This window comes from Siphateles boraxobius, unplaced genomic scaffold, assembly GCF_051911475.1.
Source record: "Siphateles boraxobius isolate OS27281-9 unplaced genomic scaffold, OSU_SipBor_1 5, whole genome shotgun sequence".
Taxonomy (NCBI): Eukaryota; Metazoa; Chordata; class Actinopteri; order Cypriniformes; family Leuciscidae; genus Siphateles; species Siphateles boraxobius.
The window spans coordinates 25,556,291-25,580,368 of NW_027509141.1; the positions used below are offsets into that span (position 1 = coordinate 25,556,291).

The window sequence follows — 24,078 nt, forward strand, 5'->3', positions numbered from 1 at the left end:
CAGGTATTTGGACAGAGCTCTGAAACTATCACTCACATTGAAAAAACAGAAGGTAGAAAGCAAGGATGCTAGCGCTCAATCGAGCAGCAGATCTCCAGATCTGCTCTCTTTGCAGTAGCCGCTTACTATCGTTATGAACTCCCTATAAGAGAGACTTCACAGTGTGCGGCTCCACCCCAGCATCCCTTTGTAGCAGATCAGATGCAGAGTGAGAGAAAGAGAGAGAGAGAGAGAGAGAGAGAGAGAGAGAGAGAGAGAGGGAGAGGGAGAGGGAGAGGGAGAGGGAGAGGGAGAGGGAGAGAGAGAGAGAGAGAGAGAGAGAGGGAGAGGGAGAGAGAGAGAGGCTAAAGGGGGCTTTGTTGCCTTGCTGCCCATTTAGTTACTTTTTTAAACATTTTGATGATGTCAATGACTGCCATATAAGCAGATATATATTTGCATGTATAAAACCCCAATTATAGTGAATGAGAAAAATATTAAGTGTGATATTATAAAGACACTTGATGCATCTAAAATTGCATACTGTTTATTCCGGCATACTGTAAAAAAAATATGTTCTATTTAGTATGAATGAGTGTAGTATAAATGAACTACATCTTTTTGCCAACTCTTTTATGAATGCTATGAATTCAGACAAACTACTCCTCTCACATACTCACATGGTCTACTATATAGTATGGAAGTAGGCATATTCAGATGCAGCGAAAATGTTTTTTAGTGCCACTGTACAAACACTAAAACAGTATGTGTAAAATGGAATAAAATAGCTGTGATTGAGCAAAAGCAGAATGAAACAGTAAAATATTCAAATTCTATAAATGTAATTTTTTTTCTGAAAATCTGATTTTAGTTACAGATAAAAAGTTATAGATACATTTAAAAAATACATTCAAAAGTTTGAGGTCATTTTTCTTTTTTTTTAAAGAACTTCATCAAGGATACATTAAATTGAAGAAAAAAAAAAACAGTAAAGACATTTATACTGTTGCAAAAAAAAATCTATTTAAAATAAATGCTAACCATGTGACACTGAAGACTGGATTAAAGGCAGATGAAAATACAGCCTTTCCATCACAGGAATAAATTACATTTTTGAATATTAAAACAGAAAACAGTTTATTTTAAATATTAAAGTTTTTACTGTATTTCTGATCAAATAAATGCAGCCTAGTTAAGCAAAGGAGACTTTTTTCAAAAAAATTTAGAAAAATCTTACCAACCCCAAATTTGAACAGTGGTGTAGATACATAGAGATAAATATTTATTAATAAAATCAATCAATAATAATAATAAAAACCTTTAAAAAGACGTAGATTTTTTGGATGGCAGGATGTTACCCAAACACTGGATATACTGACATGCCTTGATCCCGATTCCCTACCTTCCAGATACTTGACAAAGCAGCATTTTTTCAGGTCACTGACATAACCACACATTTTTGATTTCCAGTATCTGCAAGCAACCAGTGTGTGGCCAGCCATGCCTACTTAACCTTGGCAAAGCCACAGGCCGAGTACAGAACAGCGTGTCAGCAGCCGCCTCACTCTGCACTGTTAGCGTGAGCATCAGAGCGTTGGAACTGGGCCTGCCAACAGCTGTGTGACACGCATGCACACACACGCACACGGAGTGCACAAGCTTCAATGGAGCAGCCTATTACAGGCACCAAATCAATGAGAAGACACATACAGAGCTAGAGAAAAAGCAGGGAGGTGAGTGTAAAGACTGAGGTGAAAATGAGAGAGGGTAAATGCTCTGGGGGACTAGGCCGAGAAACCTCCCTGCAGCTATACAGGCTTTCACACACACACACGTCCTTGTCTACAAGGAACAATGTGTATTGTACAGGGCTGCTCAGTGGAAAGCAGAGGCTTGCTGATGTCATGCTGATGTATGTGACTTGCAGCAGTGACATATCTTGGTTTGTGGTAAGTTGAATAAAGAAAACTGTAAGAGGTGACATTTCACTGAGTCACTGAAATTGAAATATTATACATTACTTCACAAGTTTTCTCTCAAGTTATCCACGATAAATGAAGCTTTCGAAAAGATTAAAGACTGATATGACCTGAAGGGTGTTTTCTCCTTGGAAGTATTTCAGTCATTACAACACATTGTTATATACTGTGTATACACATATACAGAGAAATGAGAGCTTGAAATATTTAACAAATTCCCTGAATGAATCAACTATACAGACTTAAGTAAGAACATTTTAAAGCACTGTAGAGTAACTCTGAATTTATACACAGCAGCACTGTAAAATGCATACATACATATTTATTAATAAATTTATACATTAATAGAAAATATCCATACATAAAGACTACATAATAATAAAAAAATACCTATATCATGTAAATGGATGGACCAAACACATACAAAGTCGTGTAAACGGCCCCTAGAATGGAAGGATAACATCCTTCACTGTAGCTCAAACTGTTATTTTGTCCTCGAAAGGCTCAACATGTTTTCTGGTTTGAAACCGATGAGAGTGTTTGACGACATTAAAACAGTGGCTGAAATAACACTGATATCTGACTCAACTGAAAGTATCCATTTATCAGCCTCAACATCAAAGTCTTACTGAGGGGGACTTAAAAACGTCCAGATAAGGGAGAGATATGAGCGATATGCTGGTTCACTCAATTGAGTTTGGCTTGAAGCTTTGATATGGAAGAAGAGAGCTTTACCCTAAGTGAAATTCCCATTGTCTCTACTAAGTGTTTGTCCCCAATTCCAGTGATAGAACTGTTGCCAATGCTGCTTAAAACTAAAAGAGTGCACGGTTTATGTGAAATATTCTGCAGATCGATATTTTTCTTTAGGTAGGTTGGAACAAAAACACTGATAAAAATGTATCACAGTTTCCATAAATATTTAATACACTGTTTTTACCATTAATAATAATAATAATAATAATAATAAGAGGAAGAAATGCACCAAATCAGCACATTATAATAATTTTCTTAAGGATCATGTGAGGATCAAGTAATGACTGCTGAAAATTCAGGGTTGCCATCACAGGAATAAAATACATATATTTTTTTTTATATATATATATATATATATATATATATATATATATATATATATATATATATATATATATATATATAAATACAGTTTTACAATAATACTGTTCTAACTGCATTGATCAAATACATGCAGCAGTGGTGAGCATAAGACATTACAATATTAGTCGTTTTAATATACAGTGCGTTGACTTCCAGTTAATTTCTGTTTTCCATTTTGTCTTTGAATTATATTTCATTTTGTACAGTAATATATTAAAATATGTGTTATTTTTCCATATATTTACTCTAAAATAAAATTTGCACACAAAAAAAATGTAAAATGGTTTCTAATTTGTTGATAAAGTTGTCAGTAGAGCTTAAAACTGAAATCGGCCAAATGGATATGCTTATTACCAAAAAAAAAGACCAAAGATTGGCCGATATATTGGCACATTATAACACAACACACTAACATTTCATCCAAAATTATACATCTGCTTCATTCACACCAACACAGCAAAGAACTTGAAATTTAGATTCAAATCTGACTTGCTTTTCCAATTCAACAATCTTATCAAGTTTAGCATGTTAATAAGACAGATCTGGGTGAAGAACACTGAGCTAAGAGACTGTCAAAATGGGGCCTTTGGTTTTCATTCAGGCTAAAGGCTAAGACAAGAAGGCTTTCTTCTATCTATAAAACTGCATGATGTGCTAGCCTAACAGAAAATACACAGCGATCTTCCCCGATTATGATCATTCACCCTCAATCCCTTACAGCCCTTTACCCTAAAACTAATAAGTGTCATCAATCTGCAGCCAGATAATTAGCAAATTACTGACAACTGTTGTGTGTTATCATGTTTAATGCTGTTGCACAAGTCCTATGTTCCTTCAGGAACGCTCCTTAGGGGAGCCTCTCGCTTTGATAAGCAGTCTGAGCTTCTTTTGCAACAATTTCCTCTCCAGCACTCAATTCGAATTTCACTGGCTGATGAAATCTGGGATCAACAGCAAACCCCGAACAAGCCCATTTCAGTGGCTCACAAAATGCTATGAGTATTCAGGAGGACTTGCTGAATGCATGGAGGAGTCTCTGAGGATTTCCTTGCTCCATCTAATCTAATGCCACCCCAAGCCGGAAGGAAGCGTTGAGGTACATTGATTCACGCTACAACACTGCAGCACTGAGCGAGGATCTAATTAAGCCTGTTAATAACCTAGTGTTGAAACACCAATAAATGTTCAACCGAATGGATACTACAAGCAGTCGTCTTTCCATTTTAACTTGTGTCGCAATACAACGGTGCCCACAAATTGTTACTAATAAAGATCTGCTTCACAGGTGTTCTTCACAGGTGAAGGTCCTTTAAGATAATCTATCACAATGATGTAGAGATCCCCACCTCTAAACTGATGAAAAAACTTCCACAATGTCTCACTGAAGTGTCAAGTAGTAAGGTAGTACGGACATATGCCTTTATTTTTGCACCTTGGCACTTGAGCAATAAATCAGCAATCTCAAGAGGATGGAAAGGTCTCTCAAAGTTTAAGGTTTGTCGTTTTACTGTACAGTATGTGTGATTTATTTATGGCCATCACTTAAAAATAAAAGACATGCTGGTTGTCACATTATTCATAATCTAAGCCTTTGGATTTCATGATAATTAGATTATGCACAAACACTTTTACAGTGTAGATAAAATCTATGTGAGTGAGGCATAGATAAAGAAATCAGGTTCGTAGTACAGGATTTCTTAATTTCAAAATCAAAACTGAAATGTAAACAAGAAAATTTCCCCCCAAAAAATCAAAACATCATTCAGCTCATTAATTATTCTTGCAAACCTGTGACACATTTCATTCAATATCTTCATCTGCCAGTTTCTCAGGATTAAAAAAAAACCTAATAATAAATAATTAAATAACTTGTTAGTCTAGGGGTTACAATTTACACTAAGTGCTTTAAGTTCTTAATCTGCCCTATTATTTTTTGCCCTTTTAAATTTTAACAGGACAGATTAATTTAATTTTAATAAAAAAATAAATATCATTGCCACTTTTTAAACATCTTTACATCACTGCCATAAGCTATTTTATGAAGTGGTTTAGATAAAACTGGCCATAGACAAAAAAAAGGGGAATAAATGACTAAATGCCTAAGACGATATTGAAAGCATTCAAAGGTACATCCCTGATTACACAATGCCCTTGAACGTAAATTGAAAAACTTAAAATTAATCCACATAATCCAAAATTCAGCAGCCCTAGAAAAAGTAAAAATTAATAAATAAAAATTGTCAGTGTTTCCTACAAATCTGCAATGAGGGAAACTGATTACAAGTCTGTGATGGGGACAATGAGGATGTCCATCCAAGAAGCTAATGCGAGTCTGAGACGGCGCAGAAAATGTGAACAAAGATGCATGACTCAGTCATGGAAATGACATGTCTGTTAAATAATGTGCATCGCATAGTTTGACATGGCAATGAGAAATGCAGTTCTCTGAGCATCTACTACAAGCATCATGGTGACAGCAGATGAGCCAAGATCCACAGAGAGGGTGTCCTCTCCTAACCTACCTGACATTTGAGACACACAAGCCCTCACTTTCATGCCTGTGGAAGGAAAAAAAAAAAGACAGAGTTAGAAGTTGAATTTTGAAAGGTAGTGAAAAACTTGACATATTAGACTTCCACCAAAAAAATCCTCCTTGTACCTAAAGAACGATATCCTTCTCATTGTTTTTACACTCTAAATGTGTCTTGACTACAGTATAAATCCTTGAGTGATGCATGCAATAACATTCATGTACAACATACAGTACAAACTTAGAAGTTACCATTGACGAATCCCTTACAGAATGAGCTCACGGAATCTTTTAGATGTTGTCTTAATGTCAGTTTGAATATTATATTTTCTAAATAAATAGCAACTAAAATGCATATGGCAGAAAAGACATTTAATAACTAATGACAAAATGAACAAAATCAATCAGAATCAAATAGATTCTGCCATATTATATTACTTTTTCTTTCTGAATCAATTCATAGGTTTAAAAATTGTAAAAAAAAAAAAAAGAATATATATATACATACATATACATATATATACATATACATATACATATATATATATATATATATATATATATATATATATATATACATATACATATATATATATATATATATATATATATATATATATATATTTATTGTACACTGAACAAAATTATAAATGCAACACTTTTGTTTTCGCCCCCATTTTTCATTAGCTGAACTCAAAGATTTAAGAGTTTTTCTATGTACACAAAAGGCCTAGGCTATTTCTCTCAAATATTGTTCACAAATCTGTCTAAATCTGTGTTAGTGAGCACTTCTCCTTTGCCGAGATAATCCATCCACCTCACAGGTGTGGCATATCAAAATGCTGATTAGACAGCATGATTATTGCACAGGTGTGCCTTAGGCTGGCCACAATAAAAGGCCACTCTAAAATGTGCAGTTTTATCACACATCACAATGCCACAGACGTCGCAAGTTTTGAAGGAGTGTGCAATTGGCATGCTGACTGCAGGAATGTTCACCAGAGCTGTTTCCCGTGAATTGAATGTTCTTTCTCTACCATAAGCTGTCTCCAAAGGAAGTACATCCAACCGGCCTCACAACCGCAGACCACGTGCAACCACACCAGACCAGGACCTCCACGTCTAGCATCTTCACCTCGAAGATCGTCTGAGACCGGCCACCCGTACAGCTGCTGCAACAATCGGTTTTCATAATCAAAGAATTTCTGCAAAAACTGTGAGAAACCGTCTCAGGGAAACTCATCTGCATGCTCGTCGTTCTCGTTCGGGGTCTCGGCCAGACTGTAGTTTGTCGTTGTAAACGACTTGAGTGGGCAAATGCTTGGTGGGGTTATGGAATGGGTAGGCATATGTTATGGAAAATGAACACAGGTGGATTTTATTGATGGCATTTTGAATGCACAGAGATATCATGACGAGATCCTGAGGCCCATTGTTGTGCCATTCATCCATGACCATCTCCTCATGTTGTAGCATGATAATGCACTGCCCCATGTTGCAAGGATCTGTACACAATTCCTGGAAGCTGCAAACATCCTAGTTCTTGCATGGCCAGCATACTCACCGGACATGTCACCCATTGAGCATGTTTGGGATGGTCTGGATCGGCGTATACGACAGCGTGTTCCAGGTCCTGCCAATATTCAGCAACTTTGCACAGCCATTGAAGAGAAGTGGACCAAAATTCCACAGGCCACTGTGTTGCACTGCGTGAGGCAAATGGGGGTCACACCATATACTGACTAATCCCCCCCCCCCTCCCTCCCTCCCTCTCCCCCCTCCCCCTCGGGCGTCTTAGATCTCTGAGTTCAGTTTATGAAAAATGGGGGCAAAAACAAAAGTGTTGCGTTCATAATTTTGTTCAGTATATATTGTATAATACATGATTGACAGATTAGCTGTAAACAACCGAAGGACATAGACATAGATACCTGTCACATTAAAAAAATGTAATTCTGTTGTTGCACCTTTTCCAGGAGGTAGATAATCATTTATCATTCTCTAAACACCCAGTGGCGATCAGATTCTATACCAGCAGGCTCTCCATATGTGATGGAAAGCTCTAATATTCACATGTGCAACTGGCAGATTACCTCAGGCATCCCCTAGCCCAAGCCCCTTGTTTAATAATTCACAAGTTTACCTTTGAGAAAAAGGCTTTTTTAGAAACTCTATGATTCTCATTGGACTAAAAGTGCCAGCAGCCTCGCTCTCAGACAGATGTCAGAAAGCTTTTGGACAGAAAACTGGTTCTGATCCCATTACACAACAAAGCGGTCACACTAAATGAAAACTGTGTTGAGCCAGAGAGCTGAGGTGACCACTGTGTTGATGTTGAGAGTGGATGATATTGAAATATCCTGCAAATATCAAAAAGCTGTGTAGTTCCCAGTAAATAATTTTAAATGTGCTTTCCTATTATTGGTGGTCATCTCTTTTACTTCCAGAGCTGTGTTGTAGCTATTCCCGACTAGGTTGATGGCAGATTTCAAATTTGATTTGTTTGTTTTGCTTCTAGTAATTATTGGCACTGCTAACTGTAAGTTCAGCTGAAAATATTTACTAATTAAGCAGTCACATATATATTATGTTGCAAATATTCCTCATTTATAAGTACAAAGAGACAAAAAGTGTTCATAAAGCAGCCCAAAAGGGTCATAGGTGGTTCTTTATAAAGGTTTTGCGAGTGTTAGTTTTGAAATAGTGCTGTGATAGTGCCAGGCTAATATAATACAGTAATAGGCAAATTAAGCAATTAGGCAAATGAGGCAATGCAAGGGGGAATAAGACGATCCACAATGCCACAAATGCACATACTTTGCATTAAATTGCTGTTACCTTTGTCTATTCAAAATGAACCATTATTTTTTTAAGAAATTTACATTTTTATTTATCAAGCATTAAATTGATCAATTAGACTTATTGACAGTATATTGACAGTAAAGACTTTTAATGTTATAAAAAAAATGTCATCCTTAAAAAATTATGTTTTCTGTATCCTGTGACTATTAAAGTGTTATGACACTTAGTACTGGAGCAATGGCAACATTAAAATACATTAAAATAGAAAACAGTTCCAAACATCCCCCTATGAACGTTCAAACCAAACCGATGCCACTGCACTCGACTGAAACATCTTGAAAGTCACAATAGGAAACCTAAAACCTTCTATCCTGCCAGACAGTTGGATAGAAGACATGACCTGTTTATTCTTGACAGGGAAAAAAAGAACAACAACTCTTTATAGCTGCATTTCATTCAATGCACTCGGTAGACGCATTTTTTCCTATGCCTTTGATTAAAGATTTCAAGTTCGCTCTGGTAAACCACCAGCCAAACAGGGCCAGACACTTAGAAACAAAACAGATAATCGGCGGTATCGGAACATTTGTAAACATGCAGGAAGCTCTTTCTTAATAAATATAATTCCTTAGTAAATGTTACTTTAAAGGGGGAAGGTAAGCAAGCATACGATATGCATCTTTAAAAGGCCACTGAACTGAACAGGAAGCTCTAACAAAGTTAAGACAATCAATTTGATGGACCCGAAATCCTGCAGTCAGGGTACAAAAATAACTATTTTCTTGTCTGATGTCTTTTAGTAGATGGTCTTTGTTTGAAATAGTTTGAAGCACGTAATTCAACAAGAGTCAAACTATCTTTCAACTTAAAACTAGGGCTGGGTATTGATACAAATTTCATGATTTACATGATATCTGATTTTGAATCAATTCGATTTTGATTCAGTACACGCCAAATTTTCCAGTGAATGAAATTTTTCAACTAATGCTGTAAACTATACAGGGAACATTGGTCCATTACAATAATATTAAAGGTTAAAATGAAATGATTTTGATAGGCTACTACATTTAAATGACAAGTTTTTTATAATAATATAACATTATAATAATGCTTTTTAAATGACAATTATGTTTTTGAAATATTAACATTAAATGGTGGCTGTTGTAAAAACATGATGCATGTATTGAAACATTAAATATGAAAGAACATAAGATACAAAGAATAAACAATAAATGAAAGCTTTATGGCATCTTTTAAAAACAGTGTTTACAAGTGCTTTACAGAAGAGATATACATGTGTGCATTCACAGAAGAGAAATGCATACACACATACTGTAATAGAAAATAAGATAATAAAAAAATACAATAATAAAATAAATCAAGGAAAAGCCTGGTGAACAAAAGTGTTTTGAGATACTGCATAGTGAGTATATTATAGTTAGCCTGGGAAAACCCAGACGAACTTCCGGCAAATTTAGATTTGCTCTGCAAGTTAGTCTGGCGAAGAGCCCATTCAAACTCATTTCCAATCTTTCCAAATCGAGGCACCAATCACAAACGTTGAGGTGGTCTTTACAAGATGACGATCGATCTGATTGGTTTAAGGTCTATCCAATTGCGCACAGAGGCATTTGAGCGACGTCCGTTGGTGACGCCCTTTTGGAAATGAGCCGTCAACGAACCTTCCCCAGACCCTAACTCACTTACGACTCAGAAGGGTCTGGGTTTAACCGGGCTATTTTATAGTGAAATTATTTAGCAAAATGTTCCACTTTAGAATTACTTTTTTTCTAGCTGACTAATGAGTTTATGGACATTAAAGTTACTCACAGCTAGTGCAATGCCCAGTTTGTTTTTGTTGCCGTTTGTGGAGCCTGGGGTGTCTGCAGAGACAGGCAGCTAGCGGATAGTGAGGAGATGTTTGCTGTATGTGACAAAAACATTTTTGGCCTAAAAAACGCGTGACATCTCTTAGAGCACCTTTAAACAGTTTAGCTGACTTACAGATTCAGTTAACATCCACAAATGAATAAGCGCGACGATTCAGGGGAGGTTCAAACCTTGGCTGGAGCAGCTACATAGTGAACTCCGAGAAAACGCTACGCTTGAGCAAACAGTTTGTGAATAGGCTACTACAAATGATGGCTGTGAATAAAATATAATATTCAGATATTTTTAAACCACAACCCTCTAATGTCAGAATGTTTATTTTGGAGAGTGGTCACTCAGTGTGCAGTGTGAGCCAGAGTGGCCAGCGGCTAGAGCGGCAAAAGCCAATGTGTGCTTCTTTTACCGATATATTTAACAATATCTTTTGCATTTCTAATCCAAACAATCTCAAACTTGGCACTGCACTTACTCGTGCCCGTAGCAATACACCTGTCAAGTTTGAAATCCATCGGAGTAACGGTTCGAGAGATATGCGAATAACAGATATGCCCGTTCAAAATCAGTTTTTGTGTGTGTTTTTAGTAATTGTTGGTTTGTTGTGTCTGAGTGCTTATTGTTACAATTACACAGCAAAAGTTCAGTGAAATTTTTATTTGTGCATGGTAGAAAGCAAATACTGATACTGACATAATGATGGCCATGAATAAAATATAATATTAAGATATTTTTAAACCACAACCCTCTCTAAATATCAGAATGTTTATTTTTAAACCACAACTTCAAATCCAAACAACCTCAAACTTGGCACTGCACTTACTCGTGCCCGTAGCAAGTTTGACCTGTCAAGTTTGAAATCCATCGGAGTAACGGTACGAGAGAAATGCGATTAACAGGCACACAGACAGACAGGCAGACGTTCCTGTAATTTATAGATAGATTGGGTGGTGCAACATTACTGTCGGATCCAAAATAGTCGGCTTAGCTTCATCTTTTAGTTTCAATCTTTCTGAAAATCCTGCGTCGAATTGTGCCTGGTTTGTGAACAAATCCTTGGTAAAATTAAGTTAACAAAAGGACCAAGCGTTTGCCTCTTTTGATATTTAGGGGCTAAACAGACAGTGATGTAGAAACAAGCGTTGATCTTCTTCTGCAGAGGCGGTGTTTAGCCACACTATTACGTAATTGTGGCACATTCCACAATTTGTCGTTTTGGCAGATTGGCTTCAATATAAGCCGTTTTTTGACTAACGAGAAAGTTTTAAATGCTGAAACTACAGGATGTTTTTATAGTACAATGACCTCTTATATATTTCAAAAGATCAAGGGAATTTTGATTTCTTAGTTCATGTCCCCTGTATTCAGATACATTTAAAAACAGTATTTTCGCTTCAAAGTTTTCCAAAAGTTTCTTGAAACATCAGAAAATGCTAAATTCACCTAACTGCGTATGCGTAAAACCTCATGAAAGCCTACTGATATGATATAGATGGAACAAGACATAATAAAGTTATCGCGCAATTATTCTGGCAGGATCATTTTATATAGCAATATATTTTACCATTCACTGATGCGTCCAGGTCACACTCTGTCACCACTATATGTTTGGTCTAAAATGCAACTGCTCTCATGTTTTGCAGCAGGACAGCAAATACGAGTACATTTTCTGTCGTCTTTGCAGGACTGTGATATGAAGAGTAAGCAAAGTAACACATTTTAGCAACTGTGTGAAAGTGAATAGGGATTTAAGAATCAATACCGGTTCATTAAATGAGAATCTATTCAAATCAAGAAATCTATATTTTTAAACAAACCCTACATGAAACAGTGCAGTTACTAAAAAAAAGTTTTATTCAGCCAATTTAAGCACTTAATTTGGTGCTTTGGGAATGTCAATTTTGGACCCTGTCTGCCGTTCAGTTATACCTAATGCACCTACTGTTTTTGAGCACTGTGTTTTAAGCTCCAAATGTTCAAAACAAAATTAATAAGCATCACCTTCAGTGCAAATGGAATTCCATCTTAATATTAAAAGCCAGGGAACAGGTTTTATATGGGGATATTGAATACTCAAGATCATCAAAAGAAAGTCAGGGAAGTCAGATCAGTTAAGACAGCAGTTTAAAAAAAATAAGAAAAAAAAGAAAGAAAAAGTTCTTCAGTGTACTGGGGCTTTTTAAAGTAAGGAGAGTTTGGACTCTCTCCACAAAGTGTGAGACAAGCACAAATCTAACATCACAGCTCCAGCACTTCAAAGCCGTGGCAATGCCTCCCCACAGGAGTGGCCATGGAACAGATGTCTGAGGAAAATGCTGCACAGCAATCGTTTTGTGCCTTCCAGTGACAGTTTTAAAAAAAACTCCAGAGTAACAGACCACACGATGAAGGACATAAAGAAAGCACATAGTCTTAGTGGTCTTATAGGTCTTAGTGAGCGTCAGTATCAAAATCTTCAGTTTACATCACTGCATTTAAAACCAATCTTAACCTGTATTAGAAAGAAAATCTACCATGCTCTAAAATATCAAATTGTACTTATAAAATCTTTATGTTCACTTATAAGCTACATATCTATGATTACAATCTTAGAGAGGGTACATGGTGTAGTTGCTACAGACATAAATGTAGCTATAAATAACAACATAAATAACAAAATCTGTGAGGAACACATTATATATATATCTGTCATAACAACTCTTGGGAGATTGGTATGGTAAGAGATTGGATATATATATATATATATAAAATCACTAATAAAATCACTGGTCCTCACGTATCATGGTATCGGAGAGGGATGTCAATTCAATGAAACACAACACTGCTGCTCAATCACCACAACACAAGGTTATTATGACCCTAATCGTTATAGCTCTAATGAGGTCCTATCAAAATCAATCATCATTTCTAAGCTTGTTTTAATGGCATACTTATGAACACAATTAAATCAAAGCATTCAATTTGAATAACAAATTATATCTACCCATATACCCAAACAGGTTATGCTCAGAAAGCTTATTTGTATTCATTATATAGCTACATATAAAAGGGTTGGAACTTGGCTCTCCAGGAAAAGGGATGGTTTCCAGCCATGTTAGAGAGTATAGCAGCCAAACAAAACTATCAATACTAGCTGTCTGCTTCAGGCTAATGCAAACCCTCAGTTTCAAACACTGATATACATTTATGGAAGCTTTAAAGCAAAGCCCCATTACAAAAAATATCACACTAAATGACTGCTATATGACACTATCATTTCTGGCACATCTCGGCACCACAAGACATGATTAAGTGTGGTATTACTTAAACCAGTTGTTTTCAAGCAGTTTTGCTTCATGCTACAAATTAATGTAGACACCAAAACATTATGTACATGAAAAATATAAAACGTGAATAAAACGTATGAAAAATTTACTTGGTAAAGATAAACTATTAGAGCTTTCATCGATTAACTTTAAAACAAAATCTCTAATATCAGTTGATATCTAGCATCTGCCTTATTTAGTAAGCATCTAGCAATTTGAAGTCTTTGACATCAGCAGCAACATACAACATCCTCCCTTTTAAAATGTGACAAATCTGTTAACTATGCTATTCTTGCTAAATCAAATTAAAACAGACCAGCAACCATTATGGAGAAACAGTGTCCTACAATAAAGACGAGAAGATTTTCACTCTAAACACTGGCAATTACTTAATCGTCCAGCACATTAGCACAATTCACCAGTCGGATTCCGATACTGAGAGAAAATTAGGGCAGCTACAGTAATTCATCTTCAACAAATTGAGCTTTGAGTGACACACACGCACACACAAAAACATTTGTATTCTTATCAATATTAAGCACTCAAACACTTGGATCGTTCTTGTGTGATTTTAATATCTTCATTTATTTCTGATTGTCTGTTGGTTCATAAATGTTTATCCTTCGGTTCTAATGCTTTGAACTTTTAACTGCCCCTCATTAAGAGGATGTTTAAAACAGTCAGTGTTTGTGCAGGCATAAATAATTCCAACCTTTTAAATTTTCAAGATGATGGCCGCAGTGGGACATAGTGTTGACTTCCGTTTGGCCCTTCAGGACAAAAGAAAATTACTCACACTGCAGAACTTCCCTGCCCAAGACGAAACCTAACTGGGGGAGCAGACTATGAAATACAAAATAAACTTCTCGCCACTGTGTTGTTTGATGCCTGAGAATATAAATAAGTTAAAACCATGCCAAGTTTCACAGATTTGTATCATAAAATATAATTTAATCTCCCCTGCTGCATGTTAAAATCATAGTTGAAACAAAAAAATAATGAGAAACCATTCTGGCATGCAGTATATGACCTTTTTTTTTTCTTTCATCACATTTTCCATTGATCTCTAAAACACAGGAGCAATGAAAGATAACGATACATTCATGCTAGTTCTATTTGAACTTTTCCAAAAACTCTTCTTATCGTGCAGTTTATCACTATATAACCTAACCTGCCTTAATGAATAATAACACACACTATTAGGACTGCCCTCGACTAAAGATTTTTTTAGTCAACTATTAGTCGTTCATTTTTTACCATTAGTCGACTAATCACACGTTTATATTAATTTAATTACTTAAATATATACAGGGAGCAACATCAAACTATTATAAGCCTTTTATAAGACTATTATAAGTCCCGCGAATCTTTTTATTCTCCGGCACACACAGAGTGAGTGCATTACCGCCCGCGCTCGCACTCAGCCATCAAATCTAGTCCCGCGCCGCACTCTATTGCGTTGGGAGTGCACGTCTATAGATCAAGAGCCCGGCCCGAGGATAGTGACGGGAAATATCGGCCAAGTTCGGGCTCGGCCATAGAATCCAAGTTAGAGGACTCACAGCCTTTCAACACGTGTGTTTTTTTCCCGCGCCGTGATGAGTCGTTCATGAACGATCCGTTCATTGCCTCTGTCACGCGACAAATGAACAAAAGACTCGGAAGGTCAAGTCTTAATGTTCCCTGTAAATTACTTTTGACTGCATTATAATGATTTCTTAATTCAGAATATGATCAAGATTGCGTTGGATGTGTTCGGGGGATTTGGCTGTTAAAAGTATAACATTTAAAGCCCCTGAAATGACTAGAAAAAAGATTAGTTAATTTTGATGAACCAGATTGAACAATAGAGTCAGTAAAACGATCCGAACTTTCCATCACGGGATTTTTGAGTTTGTGAATTAATTTCGATCGATTTCGATTTAAAATCGAAATCGTGACACCCTTAATAATTTAGCTTCCACACTCCGCACAAACATTTAGAGATGTGCCCAATAATAGCACACATTTATCTATAGGTTAACATTATAACGAGCAACCAAGTAAAGTTCCTACTACATGTTTCAAATGATGTCATATTTGAGGTCAATGAATGACAGACGAACATTTGGATTTCCTCCCCGACATAATGTAATTATCACAAGGACCCGCCATTAACGATCTGTCCCTCACGGACTGTGTGAACTGTGAAGGTTTTTTTTTTCTGCGACAAATAAGTTTGGTTGACTAAGCCTCTTCTCGTCGACTAACATTTAGTTGACTATTAGGGAGCAGCTCTCTAGAGTTATAAATGTAAAAAGAAGACCCAGTTCAAAATCATCCACCTGTGGGTGCCGTTATGGAAATGTTGGCCCAGTCCTGCGGCTAGCTCTGGCTCCCATGTCTATTAAAGGTCACCAAAAGTCAAGTTTTCATTCGCTTCCTTTTGTCCTCTCTCCCCATTAAATCTGAAAATTTTTTAATCCAGCAGGGCAATGAAATTAACCTTTTCACCCGCCAGCCCATACATCAGTGCCTGGAAGGCAAATCAAATTTTTAAACTGGATAAAGTGGGCCTGACTCTCCCTAGACCTGCAACCTTACACATTTGAAGGGTTTATCACTCAAAGTACATAGCTGTGCTTTGCTAAAAAAAGAACTGAATGAAAAGGCAGTTTTGTTGGCTTAATTCAGGTGTCACCTGAGGTATTGAGTATTGTCTTGAGCATCTACTGTTAGAACAGCGCTCTACAACTGTGTAGAGCCTTATGCCGAGTTCAGACTGCACGATTTTAGCCCCGATTTTGGCTCGCCGACAGGTTTTGAGAAATCGCAGACAAATGCCCGAAATCACAGGCAAATTGGTGCTCATTCACGCGAGTGACAATCACGCAGTGTGAATGAGCAAAGACGCGATCTGAGAGAATCGTCGACGAGTCACCGACGCCTGTGAGATATTTGGCATGCTAAATATCTGGACCTGTCTGTGATTCACAATCCTGCTGTGTGAAAAGTGTTCTGACTGAAAACTACATCGGCAATGACCGACAGCCAATGAGAGAGCAAGATACAGGACAGCAGGATGTTCAGGGAGGAGTTATAGACCAGAATATCAGTATTTTAATAGATAGGCCTATATTTACAATTATATCAAACAGAAACAAAGCACAAACATTTGCATGACCAGCAGCAACAGCAGGACATTTGTAAAATTATTTATTTACCCCCAACTCTCTTTGCAAAACCCTCGTCTTCCCAACCATTTCCTCCTGCATAAACTGTTTATTTTTCTCATTTTCGCTGCAAATCAGCGCACAGACAATTTGGATCGCAATCTTGTAGGCTATCATTTTTAAATTCAGTGTCGCGCGAGAACTCCGGTCTCACGCACGCGTGATCTTCCGTTATTTCCTTATCACTTCTCGCGTTTGTTTGGTTATGAAACGTAGTTTGCGGACCAGGCAAAAGTTGTCGGCAATTCTTTCTTTTGTAAAGTCATGCAGTGTGAAAGCTCCTGTCGCTGATCCATCGTGCAGTGTGAACACACCAGCAACTGAATGTTACCCCAGATAGTCACGCAGTGTGAAAACAACAGTGACACAATTATTTTGAAAATCATGCAGTCTGAACTCGGCATAAGACACCGTAGAGTCCAGTATTAATTAAACTCAAAGGACTGCAACTAAAGGAAAAGACTGTGAAAGGACATGCTGACATTTAGTAAGATGTAACTATTAGGTTGTGTTCACTCTTGGTTCGATTGCTTGGTCCAAATAGAGTTTGATTCTGCCCGTTTCTTATCTTTAAAGCTGTATTATTTGGATCTAAACTGTGGTATATTTGCGTTATCAGTGTGGGTCTGCCATGAGCACCAGCAGCAGCTGTTTACCACTGTAACTAGGTAGGAGGAAAAGACACCAGTTTCAGTCTTATTGAAGTATTTGTCCCTTTGGATTTACCGCCACAATTTCACACGCATTGGATTCTGTCTGTCACAGATATGAGCTGCTCTACGAAGAAAATAATTTATATGGAATCAATGCAGCATAGTATGATAAATACAAGCAGGAGCATGCACAAATGCAAATTATGTGTCATCAATAACGGTTTACTTTTGCTAGACCAAACTGCAGATTGCAAACCTTACCAGAGTACACAATACCATACAGCAGGCCATCTTTTCAGGTGCCAACCAACTGCATAAGTTCGTAAATACACAGCCCCAAGTCTCTATCAATACCAAATGAATTCCTATTGATTCTTGTGTGCTCAGTACACGCAAAACACCCTGGCGGAGTGCAGTCGATTCAACAGAAATACCCCTTTTACCACCATGTTAAATTCCAGCTGAAATGACACTTAGCCAGGCGGATATGTAGCCAGTGAGGTTATTCTTGTTTGAAAGAACCAAGTTAGCCCGATACCAGGGGTTTTTCCTTCACCTACCAAAGAAAATGTTAACAATTTATCATGGCACTGGAGGCTGAAAGTTCCAGGTACATCTATTTGGTGTGAACCTCAGCTCTAATGAAACATATTGCAACGTGAGCAGTCAAGCCTGGCAGGGACTACTTCACATGTGCCACATGCTCCAACTGCTTTAATGAAGAGACCAGGAATACGATATTTTCCACCCAAAGTAAACCTTCAAATTTTGACACTGAACTAAAATTTCATGTAACCTGATGATGGATTGGCAACAAGCATCTGACAGATAATCTATGGCTATTGCATTTTTCTTCTCATTAGTTTTCATTCAAATGGGCCATTATGGTACAGCCCCGTCAGCAATTTGGGTCACATGAAAATGGCCATTTAAAGAGCTGCTCTAATGAGAACTATGCCCAATAAAATGGGCCAAGAACTGTGGTTTCGGGCCTTGTGACACGCATTCCACTCCATTACCTAATACTATAGTCTTGGTCTATAACAATTCATTTTACAATGAGTTCAGCAGTTTTATTTGGCTGCATATCACTTATGACATCCCTAGAAATATTTTCTCCTTGAAGGCAACTATTTATTTCCTTCATGAAGTTATTTCCGGATGTTATTTGCTGAACAGTGGTAAAAATCAGACTGCATTAAGACAATGAATTCCAGACAGCTTAGCTGTGGATTATCATGTATTTCCCCTGATGTCATCAAAAACATACTTGTACTCCAAAACACATTAGTCATTTCCTATGTAAAATTGCAAGGGATTGTTAACCCCAAAATAAGAATGCTGTCATCATTTACTTACCCTCATGTCATTCAAATGAAATTCTGAATAGATAATCTGTTTCGTCAGATTTTTTTTCAGTCACAAAAGTCATACAGGTTTGAAATGACATGAGGTTTGAAATGACTAATATTTGTGATATATATCCCAAATCTAACAAAGCACAAAATAAAATACATACACAGTATGCATCAGATATAATCCAACATCTAGAAGAAAAAATGGCTCAAGCTGTTGTGCATCCTGATTTCCAGTAACTCTATAACACTACCGACCCCACATCTTACACTAATTCATTCTTATCCACTGACTGTACTGTAATCTTTTTAAAAGTCATTTAGTCACACTCGCTGAGTCTGCACTTCCTTTAAAAGGCTTCACTTTCTAGGAGTGATGATTGGGGTCCTCAACATCCTTAAGCCAAAGACCATGTTTAACTGCATTAGCACATTATGAGCAATGAGAAAATGAGTAATGCACTACATACCTTAACAAATTAGTATCATACATCGAATTATTTCCATTTGCATTTTACAACATGATCAGCCAGACTGCAGCTAGTTAGAACCTTCAGCACAAATAGCTAATTTAATCAGGCCTAAATAGGAGGAATTAGTCTTGAAATGTGCCTTTTTTTCTCAGCAGGACAGATCGCTCCATCATCGTAAAAATGGGCATATTAAGGGTGTTTTTGGTAAGCCTATAGTTACAGAAAAGGACTGACTAATACAGCAAGAAATGGGATTTTGTAAAACAGCAGCTCTATATAAGAGTGCTGCCTTGGTCTTTTTCCCAGGTGAATGAAGTCATGCTCCAGGGCCTTTCAGGTTCTCTGTTTATAATAGATATGCCAGAGCTTCTCACAAAAATTATTCATCACAGTTTTCTCTGCAGCTTTGTACACATGAAAAGAAAAATGGTGGGATTATGCAGAGCTTTATTTTAAACGTTAAAATTGAAGAAAGAAAGACTTAATAGTACAAAGTCGCTTTTAAAGCAAAACTTTTAATAGAAAATATTGAATATTGTTTATAACAGATCACCATAATGTGCACTGCTGGGGAATCCACTTTGAAACTATAGCTACCAAATGTACTTATAATTTAAAGTAGGTCAACTACAGTCAAGCTTCTCTCTCTCTCGCTCTCTCTCTCTCTCAAAAAAAGAAAAAAAAAACCACCACAAAGCCCAAACCTGAAACTCTGTTGAACACCTTTGGGATTCACTGGAACAGTGAGGCAGATTCCAACACTAAACATCAGTGCCTGACCTCACTGATACTCTTGTGTCTTTGAACATTTAATTTCAAATGCAAGGCAAAAAAAAAAAAAAGCCAATCATTAATCCCTCCGTTTTTCTGCTTTAAAAGCTTTAATTCTCCTGGGAAGGCCTTCACCTAGATGTTAGGGATTTGCTCCCATTTAGACTAAAGAGCATCATTGAGATCAGGCAGTGATGGTGGGTGACAGGGTTTGGCTTGTCATCTGCGTTGCAATTCATTTCAATGTGTTTAATAGGTTTCAGGTCTGGGCTTTGTGCAGAGTGCAGATCACTCAAGTGCTTCTACAACAAAGAAGATCTATCTGTCATCACAGAACTGTACTGGAATAGAAAAACCCGTTAATTTGAGGGAGGTGTCCACATTGGCCATACAGTACATGTTTGATGATCGATTCGGCTCGCTTGGCTGTAAGCTGTGGCCGCAATACCATGTAGTGAAGGGTTTTTTCACGCTACCCTGCTTCTTGTTGGAAAGAGTAGCATGTTAGTGGACAAGTTGAATTACCATGCTACTGAAAAATTTATTTCATTTTAATTACTATTTATTTAATTACCCTTTGTAATGAGTTACTCCACAAAGCTGACGATGTGGCTTTGAAAAAATATGGCAGGTGACCAAATCACTGGCATCCATCCTCCAAAGGTTTCGTAATGTACCCATTCAATGAGATTTTGACCTATTGAATACAAAAAGGCCAATCAGGCTTAAAATGGCTCAATACAACTAGCTAGCTTTGCGAGAGTATACCATTTCCTGCAAGACACAATAGAATTATAAGCTTACCGCAAGTGGTTGGACCATTTTGAAAGAATTAAGTTGCACGGGCAGGGTAGGTACTACAGCACTCTTAAAAAATAAGGATCAGCCAAAAATGAAAATATTGTCACTACCCTAATGTTGTTCTAATCCAACAGGACTCTCTTCCATAGAACACAAAAAAGACCAAATTGGATCAACCGATTTATTGTAAAGATCTGATTTAAAAGAATGATTCATTCATGAAGGAAGATGTCAATATGTCAGTGAGTAACAACTTTAAATTCGGTCACACAAAGCTACTGTACGGCTTACGAACACCTGAAACATAGTGTAGGCCACTTTTATGATGCTTTTTGAAGTTGAGATAGTGAGCGACAGATCTTTTCTTCCATATTGTAACATACATTCGAGTCAAACAGATTATTGAAAAAGAAAATTAAAAAAGGGGCAAGGACTTGCTTCTATCCATTGGTTGTTGATTAGATGAAGGCACATTAAGAAAAAGTGGAGGGTTTAAGCAGACAAAATGATTGGAGAGGTTGGGCTATATGTTACCAAAATCTGTTGTTTTGCTGGACAATCGAGTTATGACATTGATTAAAAATGTCAAGGTCATTAAAATTAAACATGCACAGATAATAGTTCAGAAAAAGATCAATAAGATGCATTTAGAAATTAGATTTAAAAATTTCATGATGGCTAATTTAAAGCCTGTTCATTGTAACTGTATAAAAAGAAAACGGAAAACAGTCAAATTTTCTTCCTTTGTGTTCTGTGGAAGAAGAACTTCCATAAAGGTGAGTAAATGATTACAGAATTGTTATCTTTTGGGGAACTTTCCCTTTCAGCAGTGCAGATTTTAGACTCTTCTGAATGTCCATATCGCTCATTACTGGTCCATTAAGCAGTCCCTGGCATCAGATGCGACCGTTTGAAGACCAGAAAGATTTACTTGGCAGTTATTTACATCACTTAAAGGCTTTAACACATACCCCAATAAGATTTATAAAGTTACAGCACAAATTTGAAGTGCTGACCTGCAGTCTCTGCAGAAATGTTCTGCTATATCTCTGTGATATCAGAAGATACGTTTGTATTCCAACAGCAATGACAGCCCAAAAGCACCGGACAGGATGGATGGCTGGGCTGATAAGACCTCTTGCTCATCTATCTGACTCCGCTGTGGCCACATACCTCTTCAGCTGTTTTTGCGGAAATACTGTTGCGCTCCAAATGAAATCACAGCCAAACGCGAGCTTGAGTAATGCACCATGAAGAGGAACAACACATAGCTAAGTGGATTTATAAAAGGAATAGGCCTAGTTCACCTAAAAATGTAAATTATGCTATTCACTCATCCTTGTGTAACTTCATGCACCTTCAAAATTCTCCTTTTGTTTGGAATGACATGAGGGTGAAAAAAAATGAATGGCAGAAGTTTCTTTTTTTTTGTGGATGAAATACTCCTTTAATCTGGGAAGGCTGGCTGATGAACAGTGTGTTTTTAACCAGTCTGGCCTACCGCTGAGCTAAAAAGGATTTTATGAGGCAAATTAGAAAAAAATATGAAAGAACTTTACAAAACAGTCATCGTACATGGCTCTTAGCAGATTTTCTGCTTCTGCTGTTGCATTTGCTTTTATGATTCAATCGCAGGATTCATTTTTGCAGTCAGAGAGAAAAACATGATCAGCACTGGCTCGTTTGCAGTTTCATAACAGCTAATGCTCTCACGATTTAAGCTCATTGTTCCGGCGTTCTTTGAGATTACATCCAACCCGGATGAATCAATACAGTAATATTGCATTTATTCGTCAAATCCCTTTGTTAGGGAAGACTTTTCACACATCTGCCTAACTCTACTGTCCTTCTGCAAAGAAGAAAAATGAGGCAGGGAAGGGGAAAAAAGCAGTGGTGGTGCAGTACGCATTTAAATCCGGCCATTTCCTGTCACCTTATCTCTAGCTTGTCTTTGTTCCCGTCATTTATCCACTTCCCAAAGGCACCCAGCAGCCCCGACCTCATTTCCTGTGCTGCTTCCTTTAGGCCTCAAAACAGGTGAGGAATCATGGGATTTTAGGAGAAAAACAAGCTTAATATTGTCTCTGGTTACTAAAGACCACACACTATAAACAAGCTACTATTCTTTAAAACTTAAGTGAAATTTGTATAATGATGCAGGCATTATTGTACTAATATATATATATATATATATTACATTGTGGCGTTCAGTTATAATCTTGGAAATAAAAACTTTTCTTTTTTAAATGAATTTTTATAATTTTGTAAAAATATTTGGAATTGTATACTAACATACTTGCACACTAACTACTATTTCTTTTTCATCACACTGCAAATGACAACGAGTTGAAATGAAGGCACATTGTGGGATACAATATTCTGGGAAATCTGGGTATTCCTTACACACAGAAATGTATACTAGAGCCCGACCGATATATCGGTATGCCGATATTATCGGCCGATATGAGACTATCGCAGATATATCGGTATCAGCGTATATGACGCAGATATGCCGCCGATATGAACTCTTTTTTTTTACAGAACATATAACGCGGATAAAATGCTTGTAAATTGTGTAACTACGTAGTTTGTCCAGCAGAGCGCGCTCCATTGTTTGTTACTGGCGACCCAGGTCACTGTGGTGACACCAGCCAACCCTTTCACTTCAGTAATGAGGTCTTTTCAGACACGGTGTAAGATGCGCGCACACATTAGCTTCCACTCCATTGACAAAGTATGAAACATGGCTAGCTAGCTAATATAGCAAACGAGTATGATAAGCTAGTTGTGAGAGTAAAAGGGCATTGTTCATTTAATTTATAGTGTCTCATCTGGTGACAACGTAGCGTTAAATCACCATTCAACAGACTCAAGCCACCACCGCACTGCTAACTAGTTAGCAACTTACCTTTAAGACTGCTTGTCTGCTGCTGCCTGAATAAGCCAACGGACGCGAGCGGCGCGATGTGACAAAAGACAGTTGAACCCATTATAATCAGTGATGTTGTTCACACTGGGTGCGGCGCGACACCAGCAAATCTCCGACAGTAAACTAGTAGCGGGAAGTTCGGATCATTTTACTGACTCGGATCTTTGAGTCTCGTTCAGCAAAATGAACAAATCTTTTTTTGAGTCATTTTGTTCATTTCAGCATAATATAATTAAAATGGCATGTTAAATATCCCAACACATCTAGTACTTACGAAAATCTTGAT

The 24,078-nt window shown here is 37.2% G+C and overlaps 1 protein-coding gene across 4 annotated transcripts in view; it reads right to left on the reverse strand.

The window, feature by feature from the left end:
• Window positions 1-24,078, reverse strand: part of iqsec1b (IQ motif and Sec7 domain ArfGEF 1b) — a 178,749-nt gene that overhangs the window by 121,744 nt on the left and 32,927 nt on the right. For all 4 annotated transcript variants that reach the window (XM_077203576.1, XM_077203577.1, XM_077203569.1 and 1 more), the window contains exon 2: window positions 5,600-5,635. In XM_077203576.1, coding sequence (XP_077059691.1) covers window positions 5,600-5,635 — 36 coding nt within the window. The remainder of the gene's footprint in view (window positions 1-5,599; window positions 5,636-24,078) is intronic.